This window comes from Lagenorhynchus albirostris, chromosome 2 (genome assembly GCF_949774975.1).
Source record: "Lagenorhynchus albirostris chromosome 2, mLagAlb1.1, whole genome shotgun sequence".
Taxonomy (NCBI): domain Eukaryota; kingdom Metazoa; phylum Chordata; class Mammalia; order Artiodactyla; family Delphinidae; genus Lagenorhynchus; species Lagenorhynchus albirostris.
Window position 1 is genome coordinate 174,329,025 of NC_083096.1, and position 22,565 is coordinate 174,351,589.

General features: G+C 40.0%; 1 protein-coding gene and 1 non-coding gene across 12 annotated transcripts in view; one reads left to right on the forward strand and one right to left on the reverse strand.

Moving 5' to 3' along the window:
- The window catches only part of DDI2 (DNA damage inducible 1 homolog 2), a 42,612-nt gene that overhangs the window by 10,328 nt on the left and 9,719 nt on the right, over positions 1–22,565 (reverse strand). For 6 of the 11 annotated variants that reach the window (XM_060141365.1, XM_060141367.1, XM_060141363.1 and 3 more), the window contains 7 exons: positions 22,409–22,538; positions 19,575–19,811; positions 17,322–17,448; positions 14,090–14,217; positions 10,352–10,480; positions 6,724–6,827; positions 3,536–3,725 (listed from right to left, as the gene is read on the reverse strand). In XM_060141365.1, the coding sequence (XP_059997348.1) occupies positions 3,536–3,725; positions 6,724–6,827; positions 10,352–10,480; positions 14,090–14,217; positions 17,322–17,448; positions 19,575–19,811; positions 22,409–22,538 (1,045 nt within the window). Of the gene's footprint in view, positions 1–425; positions 485–1,333; positions 1,397–3,535; positions 3,726–6,723; positions 6,828–10,351; positions 10,481–14,089; positions 14,218–17,321; positions 17,449–19,574; positions 19,812–22,408; positions 22,539–22,565 lie in introns of those variants that run through there. The other 5 variants (XM_060141364.1, XM_060141366.1, XM_060141359.1 and 2 more) reach the window with 5 other exon arrangements.
- Positions 5,180–5,283, forward strand: LOC132516526 (U6 spliceosomal RNA). The gene has a single exon (XR_009539358.1). It is a non-coding gene; the product is annotated as a U6 spliceosomal RNA (small nuclear RNA).

The following is a 22,565-nucleotide window of genomic DNA, read 5'->3' on the forward strand; positions in this document are numbered from 1 at the left end:
ACTGCTTCATGACTTAAGAAGTCATGAAGCAATGCAGTTATGATTCAAAAGGCTCTAAATCATTCTAATCCAACACAGGTTAACAGCTTGAAAAGATAAAGCACTATGTCAGGAAGTTACTGACTTCTTGTGAAATAATCTTATAGTTTAGGGATAAACAGGAAAACAGCATATATCTCAGTGCAAACTATATTCACTAGAGTCTAGAAACACAGTTATCAGTTTTATTTATCAATCTCTAAGGCTGACTCTGAAAGAGGTTCAATTTCGAGTTAATGAGAACACAAAGATGCACTGTAGTCAAATATCCATGTTATTAGCAGCACAGAGGTGGGCAAAGGTAATGGCCTTCTGGCAACGGTATGTCAGTTATAACAGCTGGGGGAGGTGAAGGTGAACATGACCTCAAAGTACTCCGTACTCACTATGAAAGCAGCATATAGTCCTCCTGTAGCTGAGATGGTCAGTTTCACTGGCCTAAGTCCTAAATGTAGGGGAGGACTGGGTCAGTACTATAGGACAGGAGAAGAGGATGAGGTCAACGGACATTAATAATTAAAGATGGCTGCTTTTAACCCATCCTTACAAGGAAAATGAAAGAAAGAAGCAATTAAATGCTATATATCTAATTACAACCAGCCTGCAAACCCCTATAAAGTCCTAGGTTGGTAGAGTCTGAAAAGACCACTTTTCCTTCTTTTAACAGACCAGTCAGTGTACTCAGGCTGACATTTATCATATCTGCATACAGGGAGATGGAAGCAGAGAGCCTCCTGTGGAAAACTGTCAGGCTAGGGAGAGAGGGAAAAGCAAAGTTTCAGCTCTTGTTGGAAGACTGAACTTCAGTCCTGCCTATGTTATTGACTCTGTGACAATGGCCAAGTCACCTGGCCTGTTTCCATTTCTTCTTCAACAGAATGAAAATTTCAGCCCCTCTATAATTCTGGTAGTTGTGTGCAGTAATGTGAAAAATACACTGTCAGTTTTTCAGAAGAAAGGGACTTACAAAATCCCTAATAACACAGTCATCTCCACCAACAAAGTGCTGTGATGCTAATATTCTTGATTTGATATTCACAGTGGTCATTTGTTTTCGCTGGGGTTTTTTCCCCCTCGAACTGTTCTAATGACTGATAAAATTTTAAATAGGAAACCATGCTTAGATATGTATGTATGCCAACATACAAATACACATACAGGCTAGTTGTAACCAGATTAAACAAGGTGAAATGGTGAATGACAGAAGCTAAATTCTAGAACTGCTGAGGATACGAAGTCTTTCAGACCACAGACGATGACTGGGTGGAAGGCTTAACGTGGTGTCTATAAATACCTGGTCTGGGGCCCACTCCAGCTGCAGTACACACACACTACATGCATCATGGCTTCTGACGCTCTGTTTGAATTAGGAAACAGACAAGCAAACCTTGGGTTAACAATGCAAACCACACAGCATGCAGGGTTATAGTCTCCACTCCTTTGCCATCTTTAAGATCAGGAACTGGTAGAGTCAAAGTGGGGGAACGCTCCTGTAGTTTGGACATCAAAAAGATTTGCTGGTTGCTTTAATTCTCTCACAATACATAAAGCAATGTGTCAACTTCAACAGATTTTCAACAGAACTTGGAAAGAAATTAATTTTACACACCTACACAGAGAATTCATGGGCAAACATGTGAAATAGGTGAAAAAAAAGTAGATCCATAGACAGAATTACACGATATGGAAATCTTATGGAGTCAAGGTGAGCAAACACATATTATAGAAACTTTCAAAGTTTCTTTTTCAGTTGAGATTTATTTTTAGAAGAAAAACAAACCAAACATGATTACTTATCCTGGCTTACCTTATTTTTTAAAATACTCTGAATTATTACTTTTTTGAATTATTTTTTAATCAATAGAAAAGATAAAGATATTCTGCTATAGAGTATCCACCAAAGAGACAGTTCTTAGCAAAAATACATTCACCTACTATGTCTAGGGGTAGGTGATTTTGATAATAGTGGGAAGCTGATGTTCCAAACAAATAGAATCTGATGTTGAAGAATTACCTCACTAAACATTACAAAAATTAGCGCAAGCCATACATACACTGTCAGTAACAAAAGGTCACATGGGTAAAGAGCCACTTCCTTTTAATCCTTTAAAACTGGTACACCTCCTTCACTACGGCTGAAAACATCTGTGGTTTCTATTTTAATCTCTTCAACTTTTTATTAAAAGAAAGTAATTACTCAAAGAGGGTAACTGTCAGTAGGTTATAAAGCACTGCTACCATCAGCTAGTGTTTCTCAAGTAAAAGCACCAGAACTGTGGGGGGAACAACAGAGGTTTCACAAAATGATAACATACCCTCATTTTATTAATGTATAGTATTATGACTAAGCTGACAAGTTACTAAACAAAACGAAACAAAACAAAAAGTAAAACCTTCTAAGTAGATATGTCAAACTCATTCAAGCTTGCCTTGCGGGTAAGGTTAAAACTATTAATTTAGTCTTTCTCTGTCTGGTTGTTCAAAATTCTCCCCTTCCTACCAAATACTTAAATCACAACCCAAACTGTACTTCATATGTAAAACTGAGCCAAAAGGTGGTGGTGGCGCAGATTCTGAACAAAGCCAGCTTGGAAACTCCATCTGCTACTCACGCTCATTCTAAAGAATCTCAAGGCTAGACCACTGGATGTTCTCTGGTGATACACACTGGCAAAATCTGGCTGCTTATTGTTAAAGCTCTTATCTTTTTTGTCCTTAGGAGAAAGCTATTCCCTGAACTTGTAGCTCTAATACATTTTACTATATCAGCAAATGCAATGTGTGATATTAGTCACTAATGAAGAATTACAGCTCAAGACTTTAAAATAACTCAAACTTAAAAGTTAATTCTCTTTAGCTTCTAGAAAATATATTCCAGAGTCACTGTTCTGTAACAGACAGGGAAAATTTATCCACAGAAGTGGGATTTCGGCATAACTGTGTCCCTCCATTTTACCCAGAAAACTTGGTTTGATCTTTAGAATTAAAGAAGCTACAACTGAGACTTAGGGAAAAAAGTATTACGTAGCTTCATTTCGGTGGCAGCACTTTCAGTAGATATTAAAAAGCTTAGTGCTGCTTAGTCACAGACACAACGTCATCCTCCAAAATAAATGGGCCTAAGAAAACAAGAAAATTTCCAGGAAATGTTGAACTCAAAAGGAAGTTTCTGCTTACTGTTACAATTTTCTTCAAGAAAAAAAAAAAAAGACAAGATTCTTTAGGAATCCCACCAAAATGTGCCTAAGCAAAGAACTCCCCACTCTATCTTGCACACAGCAATGGACTGCTATTTCTGGATCTACTGAAACACGGGAGGTTTTCTGTACTGTATTTAGAGATGGGAAGAGGCAGTAAGAAGACAAGGAACATACCTACAACAGGACGATGAGACTGATTACGACTGGAAAGGTCCCTATTCCCCTTTGAAGCTCCAACTTCCCTGGCTCACCCACCAATAACGAGTATTATTTAAGAGCCTGGCCACTCCAAATACCTGCATCCTCTACAGATTTTTGAAGGGCTTCTGCTAATTCTTGGTCTGCAATCTCCTCTGGCCGTACTTCCTCTCGCCCGGCCCCATATGCCAACCGGGCACACTCTGGTAACTCCCCCTCAGGAAGGAAGGTGGTCTTTGAGCCTGTGGTGCCGATCACGAGTACATTTTTCTTGAGGTCAATGGAACACTTAGAAAAAGAAACCAAACACTGATGATAGCAGATAGAACACGATGCAGGAAAATTATGATCTTGAATTTAAAACTCCATTCACAAAGAGCAACACTGACAGAGATGGCTCAAAAAACCAATTTTATCTAAAGTATTTAAACTTTAAGCTATGTAACATTGTTAGTTTAGAATCTATATCTATATATATATTTAAAATATCTATTCAATTTATTTATTTGTTTTTGGCTGCGTTAGGTCTTCGTTGCTGCGCACTGACTTTCTCTAGTTGCGGCAAGCAGGGGCTACTCTTCGCTGTGGTGCGTAGGCTTCTCATTGCAGTGGCTTCTCTTGTTGCGGAGCACGGGCTCCAGTAGTTGTCGCACGTGGGCTCAGTAGTTGTGGTGCGAGGGCTCTAGAGAGCAGGCTCAGTAGCTGTGGCGCATGGGCTTAGTTACTGAACGGCATGTGGGATCTTCCCAGATCAGGGCTCAAACCCGTGTCCCCTGAATTGGCAGGCGGATTCTTAACCACTGTGCCACCAGGGAAGCCCCAGAATCTTTTTTAATATTTAAACTGTACAGCAGAATGATCTTTATGGGATACAGTTTACACTTCTTTGTCAAACACAGCAATTGTTCATGTCTGAATTCAAATGTGATACATATTCATTGTACAAAATTTGGAAAACTGCATGCCATAATCATGGAAAACTGCACACGCCATAATCAGCAGCCACGCCTTTTAGAAACGTATCAGTGACTTTTTAAAAACTAAAACTGAGACATACCATTTATATAGGTCTACATTTTTGCTTCTTGCTTAGTGGATAAAGTACAGCTTATATTTAAAGTCTATGCCAATGGTCTCAAAAGTGATATATGGACAAGACGAGCTCTACAAAAGTATTCTGTATTTCATACTTATGCGATCCTCTTTTTCTGTATATATATATGTGTGTGTGTATATATATATATATATTTATTTATTTATTTATTTTTATTTTTTATTTTTTTTGCGGTATGCGGGCCTCTCACTATTGTGGCCTCTCCCGTTGCGGAGCACAGGCTCCGGACGCGCAGGCTTAGCGGCCATGGCTCACGGGCCCAGCCGCTCCACAGCATGTGGGATCTTCCCAGACCGGGGCACGAACCCGCGTCCCCTGCATCGGCAGGCGGACTCTCAACCACTGCGCCACCAGGGAAGCCCATCAGTATATTTTTATAATTACTTAATATAGGACAGTTACACACATATATTTTGAATTCGTAAAGCTGGAGACTGCTAGTCTATACCATGACTTAAAAATAGCGATAAATAAATAAATAGGGAAAGATTAGCAACAAGCTAATAAATCAGGTTTCATTTATATGTGCATTCGCTCATTCCTTCTACTTAAAACTGTGCACCTTGATTGGAATATCAATATATTTCAATGGGAATTTAACACTAAACATTTAAGAAAGAGTATTAGTGTGCTTGCTTAGGCAGCACATATACTAAAACTGGGATGACGCAGAGATTAGCATGGCCCCTGCGCAAGGATGAAATGCAAATTCGTGAAGTGTTCCATAGTTTTATATTACTCAGCCATAAAAAAGAACGAAATGCTGCCATTTTCAGTGATGTGGATGGACCTAGGGATTGTCATACTGAGTGAAGTAAGTCAGAGAAAAACAAATATATGATACTGCGTATATGTGGAATCTAAAAAAAATGATACAAATGAACCTATTTATAAAACAGAAACTGAGTCACAGATGTAGAAAACAAACTCATGGTTTCCATGGGGAAAAGGGTGGGAGGGATAAATTGGGAGATTGGGATTGACATATACACACTATTATATATATATATCGATAAGATAGATAACTAATAAGAACCTACTGTATAGCACAGGAAATTCTATTCAATACTCTGTAATGACCTATATATATTGATAAGATAGATAACTAATAAGAACCTGTATAGCACAGGGATTTCTATTCAATACTCTGTAATGACCTATATATATCGATAAGATAGATAACTAATAAGAACCTACTGTACAGCACAGGGATTTCTAATCAATACTCTGTAATGACCTACATGGGAAGAGAATCTAAAAAAGAGTAGACAGCTGAAACTAACACAACATTGTAAATCAACTATACTCCAATTTAAAAAAGAAAAAAAAGAATATTAGTGACATAAAAATGTTGACTAGATATGAAACCTTGTTGGGAAAATTTTTACTACCCAAGAGCACAATAATTGCTTCTTCAATGAGTGAAGTTTATCTTTAAACAAATTATTAAGCTTCGGAATGGAAATATAAAAATCACTGCAAATGAAAATATTTATAAATCATTCTCCCTGTACTAAATAAACATTTCCATTCCCAACATCTTATGTACAACTTCTTCCTTAATCTCGAAGCTCTTCTCCCCAAGTATTGTCTGACCAGCTACTAAGGATTTACTAAACTTAGGCTAGCAGTAAAATCATCATTGTGTATTATGTACATCTCCCTACAAACCCATCAAAAAATTACTTGAGGCACTTCCCTGGTGGTCCAGTGGTTAAGACTCTGCACTCCCAATGCAGGAGGCCTGCGTTCAAGCCCTGATCTGGGAACCAGATCCCGCATGCCACAATCAAAAGATCCCGCACTTGGCAGCGAAGATCCCGCATGCCACAGCTAAGACCCAGAGCAGCCAAATAAATAAATATTTTTAAAAAAATGTTTTAAAAAAATGACTTGAGTTCTAATCAGAAACTAAAAATTACACAAGGGAACCAAATTGTCCAGTATAGTCTCAAAACATATGGCAAGATTCAACAGATTCAGAAAGATTTCACAAAAAGGTTCTATTTCTACTGATACAGAATTTCAAACCTTGTATGACAACATCACCAATTAAGGACCTTTCCAGGTTTGAAGTCATGCTTCTTAATTTTCCAGTATATACAACCATGATGGAATAACCATTTAACACACAAAAAGCCAACGCAAAAAGAAAGTGAAGCTCTTAATTACCTGATGCCGTTTCAGCATGTCCAGTCCCAAAAGCATGTCCATGGGCTGTTCCTCAAGTATAGAGAAGGAACACGCCAGGAAATCTCCTTCAATTTGAACCTGAGCTAAAGCACATGAAGAAAGGAAGAGGTTACTGATTTTTCCAGCGAAGGTCTGGAAATGTATCTATCATTCTGTGTCTTTCTTCCTGCAATCAGTCAAAGTCAAGCCAAAGCATGCAAACAAGTGAGTTAAGGATGAAAATCCAGTAAGACCAATAATCAGGTTAAAAGCCAATGAAGGCACCAGCTCCTAAAGTGGATTGGGTAGAACTACTGCCCACAAGACCTGGCTTGATATATGATACACGCTCAGCTGGTGAGGAAAGCTGGCATTAAGAATTAAAAAAAAAAAAAACCAAGACCAATTCCTCCAATATTAACCACCTGCTTCCTGTACACTTACAAAAGACTTTCTAAAAGGAAAATAAAATCAGTACACTTTAAACCTTTTAAATTAAGCTCCAAGAAGTAAACTGTTTATTACTGCCTGTTATAACCAAGTTTCTTTGCTTGAAGTCTCCTGCCTTGCCTCTTTCCTCAATTACTCCTCTTATTTCATATGTAAGATGTTTTTTTTAAAAAAGATGACTTTCTCATTAACTATGTCTTACGAGCAGAAAAGTATATGAAATATATATATATATATACTGTATATATATAGTATAAAGCATAATAAAACAAATACCCATGCATCTATTTCCCAGGTTAAGAAACAGAAAACTAAGAAGTTTCTTGTATGTCCTACTGATCATAGCTTATTCTTTGCCTCCTCCAACCCTCCCAACTATCTTGGTTTTTATGTTAATCATTCCCATCTTTTCTTACCATTTTTCTATGATTTCTAAGCAACATTTTGGTTAGTTTTGTGGTTTTGAACTATGACTTGCTTCTTTTACCCAAAAGATACTTTGAGATATTTTATTCCTGTGGGTGCACGTGACTATATTTCTTTCGTTTATACCACCCCTAAGAGTGAGTACTGTAATGTTTAAGACACCACCACTGATTTATCTATCCATTCTGCTGCTACGGGACATTTGGGTTGCTTCCAGTTTCTGCCGTTGTAAGCAATGCTAACGTGAGCATTCTTGCACTTGTCTCCTGGTGTGCCATGAGTGTCTCTAAGGTATACTCTAAAAACATACAGGGCTCTAGGGGATATTAGCTCAGCTCTACTTGATGCTGAATTATTTTCCAAAATGTTTCCAGGGGTTTTTGGAAAGTTCCCATTGTTCCACATTCTCCCAACACTCAATATTATTAGATTTAAAATCTGGCAAGTAATTCTCTATTTCCCTGATTAATGAGATAAAGCAGTTTTTCACACTTATTAACCATTTGAGTTTCCTCTTAAAGTGCTTGTTCAAATGTTTCTGCAATTTTTTAAATACCAGTTTTTCTTACTGAGTTGGAGGATACACAAACATACAGAATACATATATATTCTAAATATGAATCCTTTATTAGTTATACATGTTATTAAGTTCTTTCCTAGTTTGTGTTTGTTCACTTCCTTTAAGATGTGCTTGATGAAAAGTTCTTAATCGGCTGTATTTATCAAATAATTTCCTTCGTATCTTTTAAAGAACCCCTTCCCTACACAAGACATTCTCCTATATTTTCTTCTAAAAGCCTGACTTTGCCTTGCACATCCAGGCCTTTAATCAACCTTGAATTGACATTTGTGTGTGATGTGAGACAGGGTCCCATTTCCAATTCATTTTTTCCCCATGGATACCCAATCGTCCTAGCACATTTCCTAAAACTTTCCCACTGCTCCATAAGACTTCCCCTCTCATTTATCAAGGTTCATGTTAAGCATGGGTCTGTTTCTGTTCTAGTCCTTTGGTCTTGATATTATCTAGAAGGGGAAGTTATTCCAGAGTATCTTGACTACTCCTGCCATAAAGGGCCTACATAAAATTTAAAATTAACACATCAAGTCTCACGAACAAAACAAAACAATTTATTGGGGTTTTAAATTTATTACAACGACTCTGTTGACGAACATGGGAGAACTACCACCTCCAACATATATTGAAACTTCCTATCCATGGTGTAGCTCTCCTTTACTTAGACTACCCTTACTGTTATAAGGTTTTCTTGATACCTATCATAGCCAAAGTTGCAAAATGGTACAACCTGTGCAACCAAAAGAAGGACACAAGGGACTGGTATTTTTTGTCTCCTATTATCTTCTCACTAAAAACCATGAGAAATCTAAGAACTCAGACTCTGAAGCAACTGGTTTGTGGTATTCTTACCCAATTTCAGTCCTATTGTGTGTAAGAAAGTACATAAGAGGTATTTAAACTATCCTTATTCTATAGAAAATCAATAATAGAAAACACGGAGACTTCTAATAATAGACAAATGTATTAAACCAGGAAAAATGAAACAGATATGAAGAGGAAAACAGGTAGAAAAACTACCACTTGCAATGAAAGAAAAGTCATTTACAGTAAAAAAAACCCACTTTTTTATCTGCAAATTAAAGGAATAAAACTAAGAATACTTGATTGTATAAGGAAATTAACGTGAATGTTCAATCAGTGCTGGAGAAACTAGATTGGTACCAGTTAACAATATCAAGAGCCTTAAAGGGTATTCATAATCTTGGATTTAGTAGGTTCACTTATGGGAATTTTAACTAAGGGAAAAAAAAATCAGTTTGCACAAAAATGCACTTCCATGGTACAATGACAAAATATTAGGGGAAAAATGTATCCCAAAGGTTGACCATTAAACCCATACAACAGAATGCTATGCATTTACTTAAGTGATGCTTATAAAATTTATAATGGCATTTGGAAAATGGTCTTACTTTTTCTTAAAGCAAAGTATAAAAATTCTATATAGTATTATATGATCCCCTTTTACAAGAAAACAATGCCAGAAAGAGATATGTCCAAATGCTACTACTGATGGATTCTCACCTAAAAGAATTAATTTTGCTTCTTTTCACATTTCTATACTTTCAAAATTCTCTACAATGAGCAACTAATTAAATGGATAATGAAAGAAAAAAACAAAGAGAAGAACAATTCTGATTAAAGACGAAGGACTGAACACATGTATTTAACTTAACTTACTCCTAAAAAAAACCACAATAAAAAGTTGTTTTTCTTTTAAAATGTACAGATTACTAAGCCCAAAAATAATGGAAGAGATAACTGAAACACAATTTTGGAACTAGAAAGCAGATGACACTAAGGAAAACTAAGCAGCAACCCTTTTTATCCCAAGAGGCTGATGAGTTGGTTGAAACAAGTACCTCTGCAAAGGGGGGTGGAGGGAGACCAAAGCAGGAGCAGTGGTGAAGGGCTGTGGAGGCACAACTGCACCTCGGTGCTCCTTCTCCTGCACTCTGCTCAGCCAGGTGACTACCGCCTCACCCCAACAGTAAACAGAAGTACACAGGGGACTGGTGTTTTTTTGTAACCAGCTAAACGATGTTACATTATAACTCTGATAGACTATAGGATTTAAAATTGCTAGGGACTGGGCGTGCTGGATCAGATGCCCCTATCCAAAAGGAATTTTTAAAGTCCACTACCCTACAAAGACTCCCAGTGCCCTGCACTCACCTAGATGTACCCTTCCAATAATCTTCTGGGTGCCCACTCCTTTGGCGATCCCTGCCCACCGACGGTCCACCAGCCTCATTATATTACACCTTTCTGCACAAGCTTGGCTCATAATGGTCATCTGGGCACCTGGAGGTGGAGGGAAACATCAGATAACAAAGATAAAATCCACATGTGTGGGAAGGTAAAAAAATGCAGCACTAAGAACAGGGCAGAAAGCAAGTATACTCCCAAGCTTCTGTCTGTGTACGATTTTTCCTACCTAGCGGGCTTCCTGCTACACTTAGTTCAACTTTCAGTTTTACATTGCAATCTGAAACACAGTGTAGAAACTTCACATTGAGGGAAATAACATTATTTAAATGTAATAATTAAATGATATTTTAAAACTTTAAACACAGAAAGCAAAACTACGTGGAAAGGATCTCCAAAAAGTCAAACTATGTCTACAGATGGAAACACTCAATTAAGCACTACTGCACCCTCAGATCAGTTTTCACTGAGTATCTCTAAACATCTTACCAAGTTATTTTTATTTCAAACTCTGGGACACTCTAATTTACCAGTTAAAAAATACATCATGCAGTCTCTCAAAAAACTATAACTGAACTCTCCATTCTCTGCTCCAACAATTAGACCCTCTTTCCTATCAGGAAGAGGGCACTAACGTCTTTTCTCTCCTGGTTACATACACTCACCCACAGAGCTGGAGTCAGCCTGTGCAGAAGACAGACACTTCTCTAATCTTTACCTAGGGTCCTAATCTCTCCCACAGAATCTAGTTCCACATTCCTGTGTGTTTGGACATGTCTATCTCAAAGCCAATAGGTATAAATACTCTTTCTCCCCAAATAATTCTCACTTCGGATTTCTCTCTTTGCCAATGGAATCCTTTTTCTTACAACCATAAAACAGAGGCAACTGTTCACTTTCGACCCCTCTTCTTATAGCCTTCTCCCAACTCTCAAACTCAGTTCCAATCCTGTTAATAAATTCTGGGCAATTTCTGACCTTTCTTCTTCTAACCATAGCAGTCAACCTGGCTCACACTCTATCCCTCTAGCTAGTGGACAACTTCTCTGGTTTCTAATCCTTTCTGTGGATATACAGTTTAAAGCAAGGAAATAGTTCTGATCTTTAGGGGTACAGAATACTCCAGAACTGCCACTGCCTTCAATCTTCTTAAAATACCACCTTCTTCAGATCCCTTATTCATCTGCTCAAAGGTCCTCAAAGGTTCCTACTCTTTATAAGATCTTCAAACCCACATCACCACAGCCTCAGATCCCACCTCACCCTGGTCCAACTATTTCCAGCTGCTACAGACTGAATGTTTGTGTCCCTCCAAAATTCAGGTTGAAACCTAATTCCCAATGTGATGATATTAGGAAGTGGGGCCTTTGGAACGTGATTAATTAGGTCATGAGTGTGGAACCCTCATGAATGGGATTTAGTGCCTTTAAAAAGGAGACCCCAGAGAGCTCCCTCTCCCCTCCCACCATGTGAGGACACAGGGAGAAGATGTTCATCTATGAACTAGGCATCAGGTACCCAATTTGCCAGCACCTTTTTTTTTTTGGGCTGCGCTGCACAGCATGTGGGATCTTAGCTCCCCCACCAGGGATCAAACCCGCACCTGCACTGGAAGCACGGAGTCTTAACCGCTGGACCGCCAGGGAAGTCCCTCTGCCAGCATCTTGGTCTTGGACTTCTCAGCCTCCACAACCGGGAAATAAATCTGTGTTGTTTATAAGCCACCCGGTTTACGGTGTTGTTATGGCAGCCCAAACGACCTCAGATACCAGCCTTACAGCCTGACTGCTGTAAACCTTCCACTTTACGCAGAGGAAGGTGTCTCCTTTGTCTCTTACTCACTCTGACCCTCCTGTAGAGTGCCCCTTCCTCTACTTTCGCTTTCTCTGAACTCTACTTATGCTTTAAGGCCCAGCTCAAGACCCATCTCCTCCCCAGCTGACTGTCCTCTCCCAGTGATCTCTCCTCTCATTCAATTTCAACACTTCCTGCTCATATTACTCACAGATAACTTACACTTTATGGGCACTTAAACCTCTTGGCATTTGAGGAAGGTTAGAGTCAAGAAGGCCCAGAAATAATGAAGGAAAAGGGAATTTGGGAAGGCAATTCTTTTCTTCCCCCCTTCCTCACTCTACTCCTCATAAGCTAGTTATTGGTGTAAAGTCTGCAAACCCAGGATGAGAAGGGTCCCTTTCACTGCTCTCCTGCCTTTTCTTAAGACTCAGGTCAAAGCCCCAATCCTCTACCCATGGAGACAGCTCAGTTCAAGTGCCCTCTCTTTGGAGAAGCCACGCCGGAGCAACCCAGTCAGAGTGAGAATGTGGTCTTTATGTTCATCCAACACACATCTGATTTTTGCACAGTGGTTAAGAGTTCTGGTAGATCTGGGGCTGAATCCAAAGCCTACTGCTCATGAACTTTGAATACCTGGAAGAGTGACTTCCCCCCTTTATATCTAAGTTTCCTCATCTGTAAAACAGGGATAACAGAACATAGCTCATAGGGATAGTCTGAGGATTAAATAAAATTGAAGATGATATACTAAGCACCTAGCATGGTGCTTGGCACATAGTAAGGGCTCAATAAATGCTGAGTGTTATATCAGGGTCTCTTATGAATTTATCTCTCACTCATAGGAGCCATATGAAGCTCCAGTCTTACCCCCAAGCACTCAGCACAAGGTCCTGCACATAGCACTCAACAGTAAATAATCAGCAGATTTACTCCTCCCAGGAACATATGCATCTCAGGACACAAACTCTTAACAGTTGAAACCTAGCATGTGCTCAGGTATTTGTGGATGAACGAGTGGAAGAAAACCTACTTGAGCAGGGGTTTTTACTTCTCTAGGAACACACTCGTTATCTCACGGCCTCAAGAGAGATACCTAGAATGAAGGCACAAGACCACTCGATTACACTCGCATGGTGCTGCCCTGTGTGGTCTTACTAAACAGCAAAGTGTTGTTATTAAGAGAAAAGGTGCCAGTTAGTACAGGCACTAGCTGAATGCTCAAGTGGGGAACTCTTGTCTCCTGACCTGGCTGGTAAGTTCTTTAAGGGCAAGAACCATGCCCCATACACCTTATACACCTCACAGCTCCTGGTAGAGTGCGGGCACACAGACCAAGCTGAACTATCTGTTTGACCTCTACTCTACACACCTCCTTCTATATATATATATTTTTTGTGGTACGCGGGCCTCTCACTGCTGTGGGCTCTCCCGTTGCGGAGCACAGGCTCCGGGCGCGCAGGCTCAGCGGCCATGGCTCACGGGCCCAGCCGCTCCGCGGCATGTGGGATCTTCCCGGACCGGGGCACGAACCCGTGTCCCCTGCATCGGCAGGCAGACTCTCAACCACTGCGCCACCAGGGAAGCCCTACACACCTCCTTCTTATAGCTCCTTATTCTAAACCCATTTACTCCCGTTTCTTATAGAGGTATCCTAGAAATTAGGATGCCAAATAAGGGGAGGTAGGAAGATAAAGGAAGACACTGCAAAATACAAAACTGGTTAAGAAATAATTAAAGAAAAACCTGTTACAAAGAGAAGATTGGCAAGTGAAACAATAACCCTTGGGCTTGCTAGTTAGCTGTCCAAAGGACTACTGCCATCTTTAACGGACACCAGTCTCCCCTTCTCCCTGTGTCAGGTCAGAACGTTGGATGTAGAGACAAAGACACAAAAGATGGAGACATCACCTGAGTCAACAAAGGCTTTCACAGGATGTCCATTCACTTTGCAGTTAATATAAAGCATCACTACTTGGCCAAAACTTTCCGGAGCCTCTTCCATAGCTATTGTCATGTTTTCCTCAATGTTCTGTTGCCTGTAACAAACCAAAACCAGGCACACTAAAAGCATTATTTCCATGAAGAGCAATCTGTTTCAAAGTCACAAGATTAAAAACAGACCTGTACATATCTTTTCCTCCAACTATAGCGGCTGAGTCGTGGAAATGGCAATTGGTGCTCTATCCTGAAATATGTGATTTAGCAGGAGGAAGTGAGATATATAATGGGCAGAAAATCTAAAGGCATACAAATCACCTTCATGTAAAAACAATTATGTTCCCTTTACAAGCTCAGAAACAGGAAAACAAACTTCTGGAGAGTAAGGGTCACAACACTTTTTATCCTGTAGAATGTTAGAATTTCATCAACGCTCCAATTTAAACTGAGGATTTACTGGGTATCTGGGTACATTTTCTATGTCCACTGCATTAAAAATAGTTTGCAAATATAATACACAGATGTTTCAACTGCTTGTGTTACATCTGCTGCTTAATTTCCAAATCTGTACAAAATTAGATTAGTTTCTAATCTGTAAAACAAGAACAATAATTTCTATCATAGGATCGCTGAGAGGTATAAAGCATCTAGTACACAATGCTAAGGTAAGAGCAGACGCTCAAAAATATCTAACTACCTGGCTGTCACTTAGAAAACTATACACACACATATGCGTCATAGTTAACCTGGTCCATCAAAATATTTCTTCAAAATCGAATATATTCTAATTCTTACGTGAGAAAAGCACATAAAACGGAGTTCCAGCTTACTCCAGCATCTCATGTCTTCCTCCCCAACTCTTCTAGAAACATCATCAAAACACTACAAACATTAATTTAAACTACAGCTGGGGCCAGGCAACTTTGCTGAAGACTGAGACAATTACAGAACAGGGTCCAAGGTGGGATCAATTACAGCTGTAAGCCAGAGACTGGCAAACTACAGCCCCCTGTTTGTTTATGGGAACACATCCACACCGTTCACATAGCTGCTTTCACACTGCACTGGCAGAACTGAGTGCTACCGACAGAGACTGCATGGCCGGCAAAGCCTAAAATATTCACTACCTGGCTCCTTATGGAAAAAGTTTGCTGACCTCTATTCTAAACTGTAGCGCCGGTCCCTTCCGTAATAATACACTAGCCCAATTGTATTGATGGCTTTATCAGCCAGTTTATAATAAAATATTAAATTTTTCAGAAAGTCAAAGGTAAACTTGTTTAATTTAGCCCGGCAAATATGCGAGCTACTATATAACTCAGTGTACATGTACCCTGTGTAATCACCGGTGTAGCGTATCAAATAAAACTGCTATAGGCATTCTATACAATTACACAGCTTTTCTCCTAGGTCACATTATTAAATTTAAAAATAACCTAAAATTAGTTGTGCACTCCTGACCTTACTTTGATTCCAACCAAGATACATTTCAGCAAAAAATCACCTGAAATAATACCAGTTACTTTGGCTGTCCTGGGCTCTATGTCACTTTACAGGCACAAGGTTTTCTCCTCTAAAAGAACACATGCATTGTCCCAGTTCCCCTACCTCACCCCTGGGAAGAAACACGAGCCTATGGATGTGCCTCGTTTCACCTCTCTTCCAATAGCTCGGTGTCATGGTTTGGCTATGATGCCTCCCCACTGCCCCGCCCACCCCTCCTGCTTCCTGGCTTGAATGCAACTGTTCTTGAGAGTTATGTCAGGCTCACTTATAGCTGCAATGCGGTCTAGTTCAGAAAACACAAATATCTTCCCATTTCTCTGCATAGATTTAACTAGCGGGATGTTTCTCAAAGATAGTTATTAGTATCCAATACAATTAATGGGAACACTATACAGACAAGAACACAAGTGAACGGCTTAGGGCTATCAATTCATTCTGGTGTATTTACATTTCTCTAATTTCAAATGTACTCAGAGAAATAAGAAACCCTTTATTTAACTTCCAAGTTAACAGTGTAATATAATGACCAAGTTAGGCTTCATTTAAGTAACCAAAGATGATGATCAGGCCCCTAAAAGGAGTAGCCTTACAGTTATTGTTCTTAGTTATACTAAGCCCTTCACAACTAGCAATAAACCGAATCTGGAATGGGGGAAAGAAACTGTTCTTTTATTCAAAGGGACTGACTGAAAAGCTTCTTGCTTGTGACTAGTAAGGGGACCAAGGTTGGCACTAGTATCCTTGTACGTGCTTAGGCCCCACCCCTTAAGATTCTATCTATCTATTTATTTATGGCTGTGTTGGGTCTTCGTTGCTGTGTGCGGGCTTTCTCTAGATGCGGCGAGCGGGGGATACTCTCCGTTGCGGTGCGAGGACTTCTCATCGTGGTGGCTTCCCTTGTTGTGGAGCACAGATTCTAGGTGTGCGGGTTTCAGTAGTTGTGGCACATGGGCTTATTTGCTCTGCGGCATGTGGGATCTTCGCGGACCAGGGCTTGAACCCGTGTCCCTTGCATTGGCAGGCAGATTCTTAACCACTGCGCCACCAGGGAAGTCCCACTCCTTAAGATTCTGATTCATCAGATTTGGGAGTAAAGCCTGAGCACCTGCATTTTTAAAAGCTTCTCATATGACTTTAATGCTGTCCCAGGTGAGAACCATAGCACTAGAGAATCTGGAGCTGGAAACCAGTCCTGCAGTCAGTTTATCTGCTGAGCCCAGTACAAGAACTGTGGAAGGAGACCGGACTTAGGACTATAAGGTTCCTCTTTGTACAGTTTTCTCTAATTCAGTCATGTCCAAGCCCTGGATTTAATCAGGGCTCATGCATTATGTCTAAGGAAAGAGAGTCCAACCAGTTTGAGTAGCCAGCCTAGTAGTCTCACCAAACTGGGGGCTTCTGCTCAGTCCTGGGGTCATCTACCTGGAGTTGCCTTAATAATGTGCTGTGGGCTAGTCAGGGAGTCTTTATCAAAATTTTAGAAAGTCATTAAATTAGGTAGCTGTATTTTTGTAATGTTGAATCAAAATGCAAGGAAAATGGAAGAGGAGAGAATAAACTAGAAGACTGAAGCTACTACCTCAGATGCAAAATAAGGAATCTACCTCAAAGCAGATGCCCAACAAATACAAGATCACCTGGAGTTTGGGAACCCTAGATTCTCTAAATCTTGCTCTTTGGGCAAAGGAGTCATTACCTTATATCTTCTTCTATCTTTGCCTGAGCTTCAAGATCAAAAGGGTCCGCAGAAAAGAGACGAATCCTTTCTTGCTCTCTCCGGGCTCGGTCCTGCTGCTGCTCCACCAGGACCCTAGAAAATTTCTCTGCAAGAACAGTGGGCAAAATCTTAAAAATCATTATATTTTCATTCTTTATTACTATTTTTCCACACTGAACAATTTCTCAAAATACAACTGTAAGAGATGCAGAAAGGATGGCTAGAAATCATTTAAAATGAGCAATTAACGTTTACTTTCTATTCTCTGCAGAAAAGATTACTTCTTCACCTAAATTTAGTGTAAAGAAATAATGTATCTGCTGGGGCTTCCCTGGTGGCGCAGTGGTTAAGAGTCTGCCTGCCAATTCAAGGGACACAGGTTCGAGCCCTGGTCCAGGAAGATCCCACATGCCGTGGAGCAGCTAAGCCCGTGCACCACAACTGTTGAGCCTGTGCTCTAGAGCCCACGAACCACAACTACTGAGTCCACGTGCCACAACTAATGATGCCCGCGCGCCTAAGAGTCCGTTCTCTGCAACAAGAGAAGCCACCGCAATAAGAAGCCCGTGCACCACAAAAGCAGAGCCCGCTCGCCGCCAACTAGAGAAAGCCCACGCACAGCAACAAAGGCCCAACATAGCCAAAAATAGAAACAAACAAATAAATTTATATATATAAAAAAAGAAATAATGTATTTGTAGACATCATCTCAGAGACGACGACTTTTCAATTTAAATCAGTGTGGCAGATAAATGATGCTACCCCTCCCCTCCCCACTGCCCTTATTATCCTATTACCTAGAAATAAAAGAAAGCACTACTATCCCCCTTTTCCTCTTCTACTTTTGTTTCCTTTACAACACACTCTGCCTTAAAGCAGATAAATTATAAGCAAACTACTGTCTGTCTATATTACCCGATGGATAGGAAGCAGGAAAATTAGCAAAGAGAAAACACTGCTTGCTATAAGATGGATGTATGTTACAAGAACCACCTTTATCTGCTATCTCGTAAATGTGAGTACATTCAAATGTATAAATGTACAAGTGCCATCATCATGGTCTTTGGCAAGATACGCTGCATAAGACATTAAAGAAACCAAAATAATGGTCATATGAACTAATACACACAACAGGGATGAATCTAAAAAACACCGAGTGAAAGACGCCTGACACAAGGGAGGACATACTATATGATTCCATTTACATGAAGATGAAAATTAGGCAAAACTAACCTCTAAGTATCAGAATACTGGAGCCTATAAGGGGAGGAAACTGACTAGAAGAGAACATAAGGGAGCTTTCTGGAGTGAAAGAAATGTTCTATATTGTGATTGGGGTGCTGGTTACATTAGTTTGTCAAAACTCAACGAACTGTATACCTAAAAGCTAAGTATTTCTCTGTAGGTAAATATTACCTAAATTTTAAAAATGGTTATTGAGGAATAAGTTATTAAGTGTCTGTTATGTTTTAAAATTTAATCAGTAGGGTTTCATAAACCCAGGAGTAAAACTGGAGAAATGTACAGAGAAAACTTTATTCATAAAGATGGCTAAAAACAAATGTTCTGTTAAATACAAGAATGGTTAAAATATAGCCCCAAATAAACTGTTGGTGACAACCTCACTACTGTTAAATTTAGGGTGAATGAGAATAAAGGGGTTGCACTTTGCCAAACAGGCTGATGGCCCTGGACCTGTTTTCCTGGAATGAAATCATTTTAACTGGCATCAGCTGGTTAACTGGTACTCTCTTTAACTGAGGTTCTAACTAAACAGGTTAAAATATCAGTACCTGGTCATTACAAGATATTATCTGCAGAAAAAGAAAAACCACACACACAAAATAACAAACAAAAAAACCCCTGAATCGCTATGCTGTACACCTGAAACTAACACAATACTGTAAATCAATTATACTTCAATTAAAAAAATCTGTACCTGGGTTATACACTGCTAAAATGATTAGGGGAAAAAAAAAGGAAGGAAAGGAAAACGAAGGTGCTGGTTGAGCTGCTTCAAAACTCTACATAGCCCTAAAACTGTCACTATTGCCAGCTAACTCAGCCTTTGACATCAGCACTAATTTACCTCTCACAGACCAACTGATATGTTCAATACAACATGCGACACAGTGGGCTGAACACACCAGTTGCTTGAGTTTCTCCACATTTGCTGTGATACAACTATTCACCTCAGGTCAGCTTGACAGCCTTCACATTTCATAAGCTTACCAAGATCTCCACTGAGCAGAGCATCTGCCAAGGGTGGATTGCGTTCCTTCAACAAGGACAGCTCATGGGGGTTGGCCAGCAACATGTCTCGGAGCAAGGCTGGATTGTCCAGGCCCTGAGGAGATGAAGCTACCTCTCCAGGAGATGAGTGGGACTGCTGTGCTCCTGCTGGCTGGCGCTGCCGGGTGTTTGACGTGCCAGGCACAGCTATGCTACGGAAGTCTATTCGGGGTAAGTCTGTTGGGGAAAATCGATTCGAAGTTTACTTCAAATGACTCCATAAAAACAAGTATTTGAAGGAAACAGCAGATTTGCACATATGTGGTATGCAATAGTAGTAGATGGTAATCACAGACATTCCGAATGCCCTTTCCCTGGTTCTTTCTCATGCTGACCTTGAATACAAAGACTGCAGTCCGAGAGTGAATAGGTAGGAAAGAATAGAAAAACAGAGGGTTGGGGAGTAGAGGTAGGGATAGGAAGACAATGGTAATAATCCCAAATTCTTGGCTTATAAAATATCCCAGGATAATAAGTTTTTACTTACTTATGTCTTTAAAAAAGCAAAGCCAATCTCAAACATAACCATGTAAAGCTCGATGTGGTTCTTAAGAAAAATCCTAGTCTGCTTTCACATATGCTCCAAAGAGCCCTGCCACCTTGGGTAAAGAATACCATACATATCACGTGAACAGCATAAATGTTAGATGTTAACTTCTACAAGTATGTGCCACACTTATTAGTTCTTTGAATTTACACTTTCATCTGTGCATCACTGCTAACTCTTCTCATACCCTGGAAAGCTAGTAGGTGTAATCATGTCACGGGAGAGAAAAAAACAAGAAAAGAAACCTGCACAGGTTCTCAGTGCTCAGTACACCAGAAGATTTAACAGTTCACAGGCCACACTCCCAGGTTCCATAATCCAAGGTGAGCTGACCTTACTAAAGTGAAAGGAAAATAAAAGGGAACCTTACCTCAAGGACCCACATATTAGATGATTCCATTTATGAAATGTCCAGAATAGGAAAATACAGAGACTGAAAGTAGACTGATGGTTGCCTAGGGCTAGGAGGCATGAGGGCAGATGGGGAATGACTGCTGATGAGTACAGAGTTTCTTGTAAAGATGATGAAAATGTGCTAAAATTGATCATAGTGATGGTTAGGCAATTCTGAATATACTAAAAATCAGTGAATTGTACCCTTTAAATGAGTGAATTGTATGGTAGTGAATGATATCTCAATAAAGCTGTTACTGAAAAAAAGAGTTGTATTTTTAAATAGGAAAAAGAAAACAAAAAACGTAAAACCCTAGGTATAACCAGAATGATGGGCTAAGACTGAGTGAATCCACATTTCTTCAACCCCAAAATGTATCTGATGATTGCACCTGCTCCAAGTCTGGGGCTGTCCTGAAGCCTTTTGGACTTCAAAGAGAAAAAGAAAATGCTTAAACTCAGGAGTAAGGTTTGTGCCTCTTAGCATGGGTTCAAGTAGGCACTCTTCTTCAAACAGACCTCAGCTGGCAGTGTGTGTGTGTGTGTGTGTACGTGTACATGGACATGAACTTCGAACCAATGAAAAAGTGAAGTGAATAAGATGATATTTGTGAGGTAGTTAATCTAGGTCAACCAGCAAAACATATATGGGTGGGTCTTCCTTATGGGTTGAGAAATTTTTATCTCAACCTTGTTATACTTATCTTGAGAGTCCACTCACTTCGGAATAATTTTGAAAAACTTGTTTGTTTACCTTATAGATCAGAATTGCTTCCCCTCCCCCACCTACTGGCTCTCTTGTCCCTGTGGCACAGCACAGGAAAAACAAGAAACAGTGAATCTCAGAACTAACAATTTCACCAAATTAACCACAGGAAGATTTGGGCTTTACTGATTGGCTTATGTGAACCCCTTCCCTTTCTAAAGTTTAACAGCAGCCCCAAGGGAATAATGTAATCTGGATCTGAAAGTAACAGGGCTTGATGGTGTCTTATAGCTCCAGTTTCAGGCTGAATGGAAGCACTGTGTTCTAAACTGGAGTCGGTCATCACCCAGACACCTAAACTCCTTTGAGTATCAGAAGCAAGCTATGGACCCTCTCCCCATCAAATGCACAGATGCCCACACAATTCTGCACACTATTTCAAGGACACAGACACTTCCTAACTCCCAATGCACAGATTCTAGATGTAGCATGTAAGATAAATAACAGTTTCTTTTTACATGATTAACAAAGATGGTGGGAAAGAACCAGGATTTGGTGGTCAGCTGCTTCAGGTTCATAAGGCTCAGTGTAACGGGAAAAGCACCAAGTTTTAAATCCTGTGCCTTCACTTACTAGCTATGAAGATATGATTTAAAAATTGTCAAGAGGTATCTCTTCCCTACAAAGTTATGAGATGACCTGAAATGTGGGTGCAAGTGCCTGGCTGATTGTAAAATGTTCAGCAAAGGCCTATCACTGAATGCCAGACACAAAGCAGCAAAAGTCAGCCAGGAAGCAGAGGCATATGCAGCGTCTCAAGTCCTCCTCAAGGATAAAATGATCACTGATAACAACAGAAGCTAATATTTACTGACGGCTTCCTATGTGCTGAAGGTTTTACATGCATTATTCTCCCATCAACCCTACGAGTTGTGGTTAATTATAACACACATCTTACAGATGAGGAAATGGACTTAGAGTGTTAGCTTGTCCGAAGTTACCCAGCAAGCAAGTGGCAGAGTCAGGATCTGTACCCTGGCAGTCTGAATCCAAGGCAAATCCAAAACTCTGAACTACGCTATCTACTAATGCTTGCCAGGGCTGTGAAACCATCATGAGATGCCGTACTTGGGAACTGCACCGAAGGGCGAGGGTCTGCATTCTCCTTCTGTCGTAAAATCACAACGTCGCCATCTTTTAAGCCGTAAGAAGCCAGTGATCTGTGGTTGTCTGTGAGAGGCCTTTCAGCGTAGACAATCTGCAACCAGAAAAGATTGAATAGTAT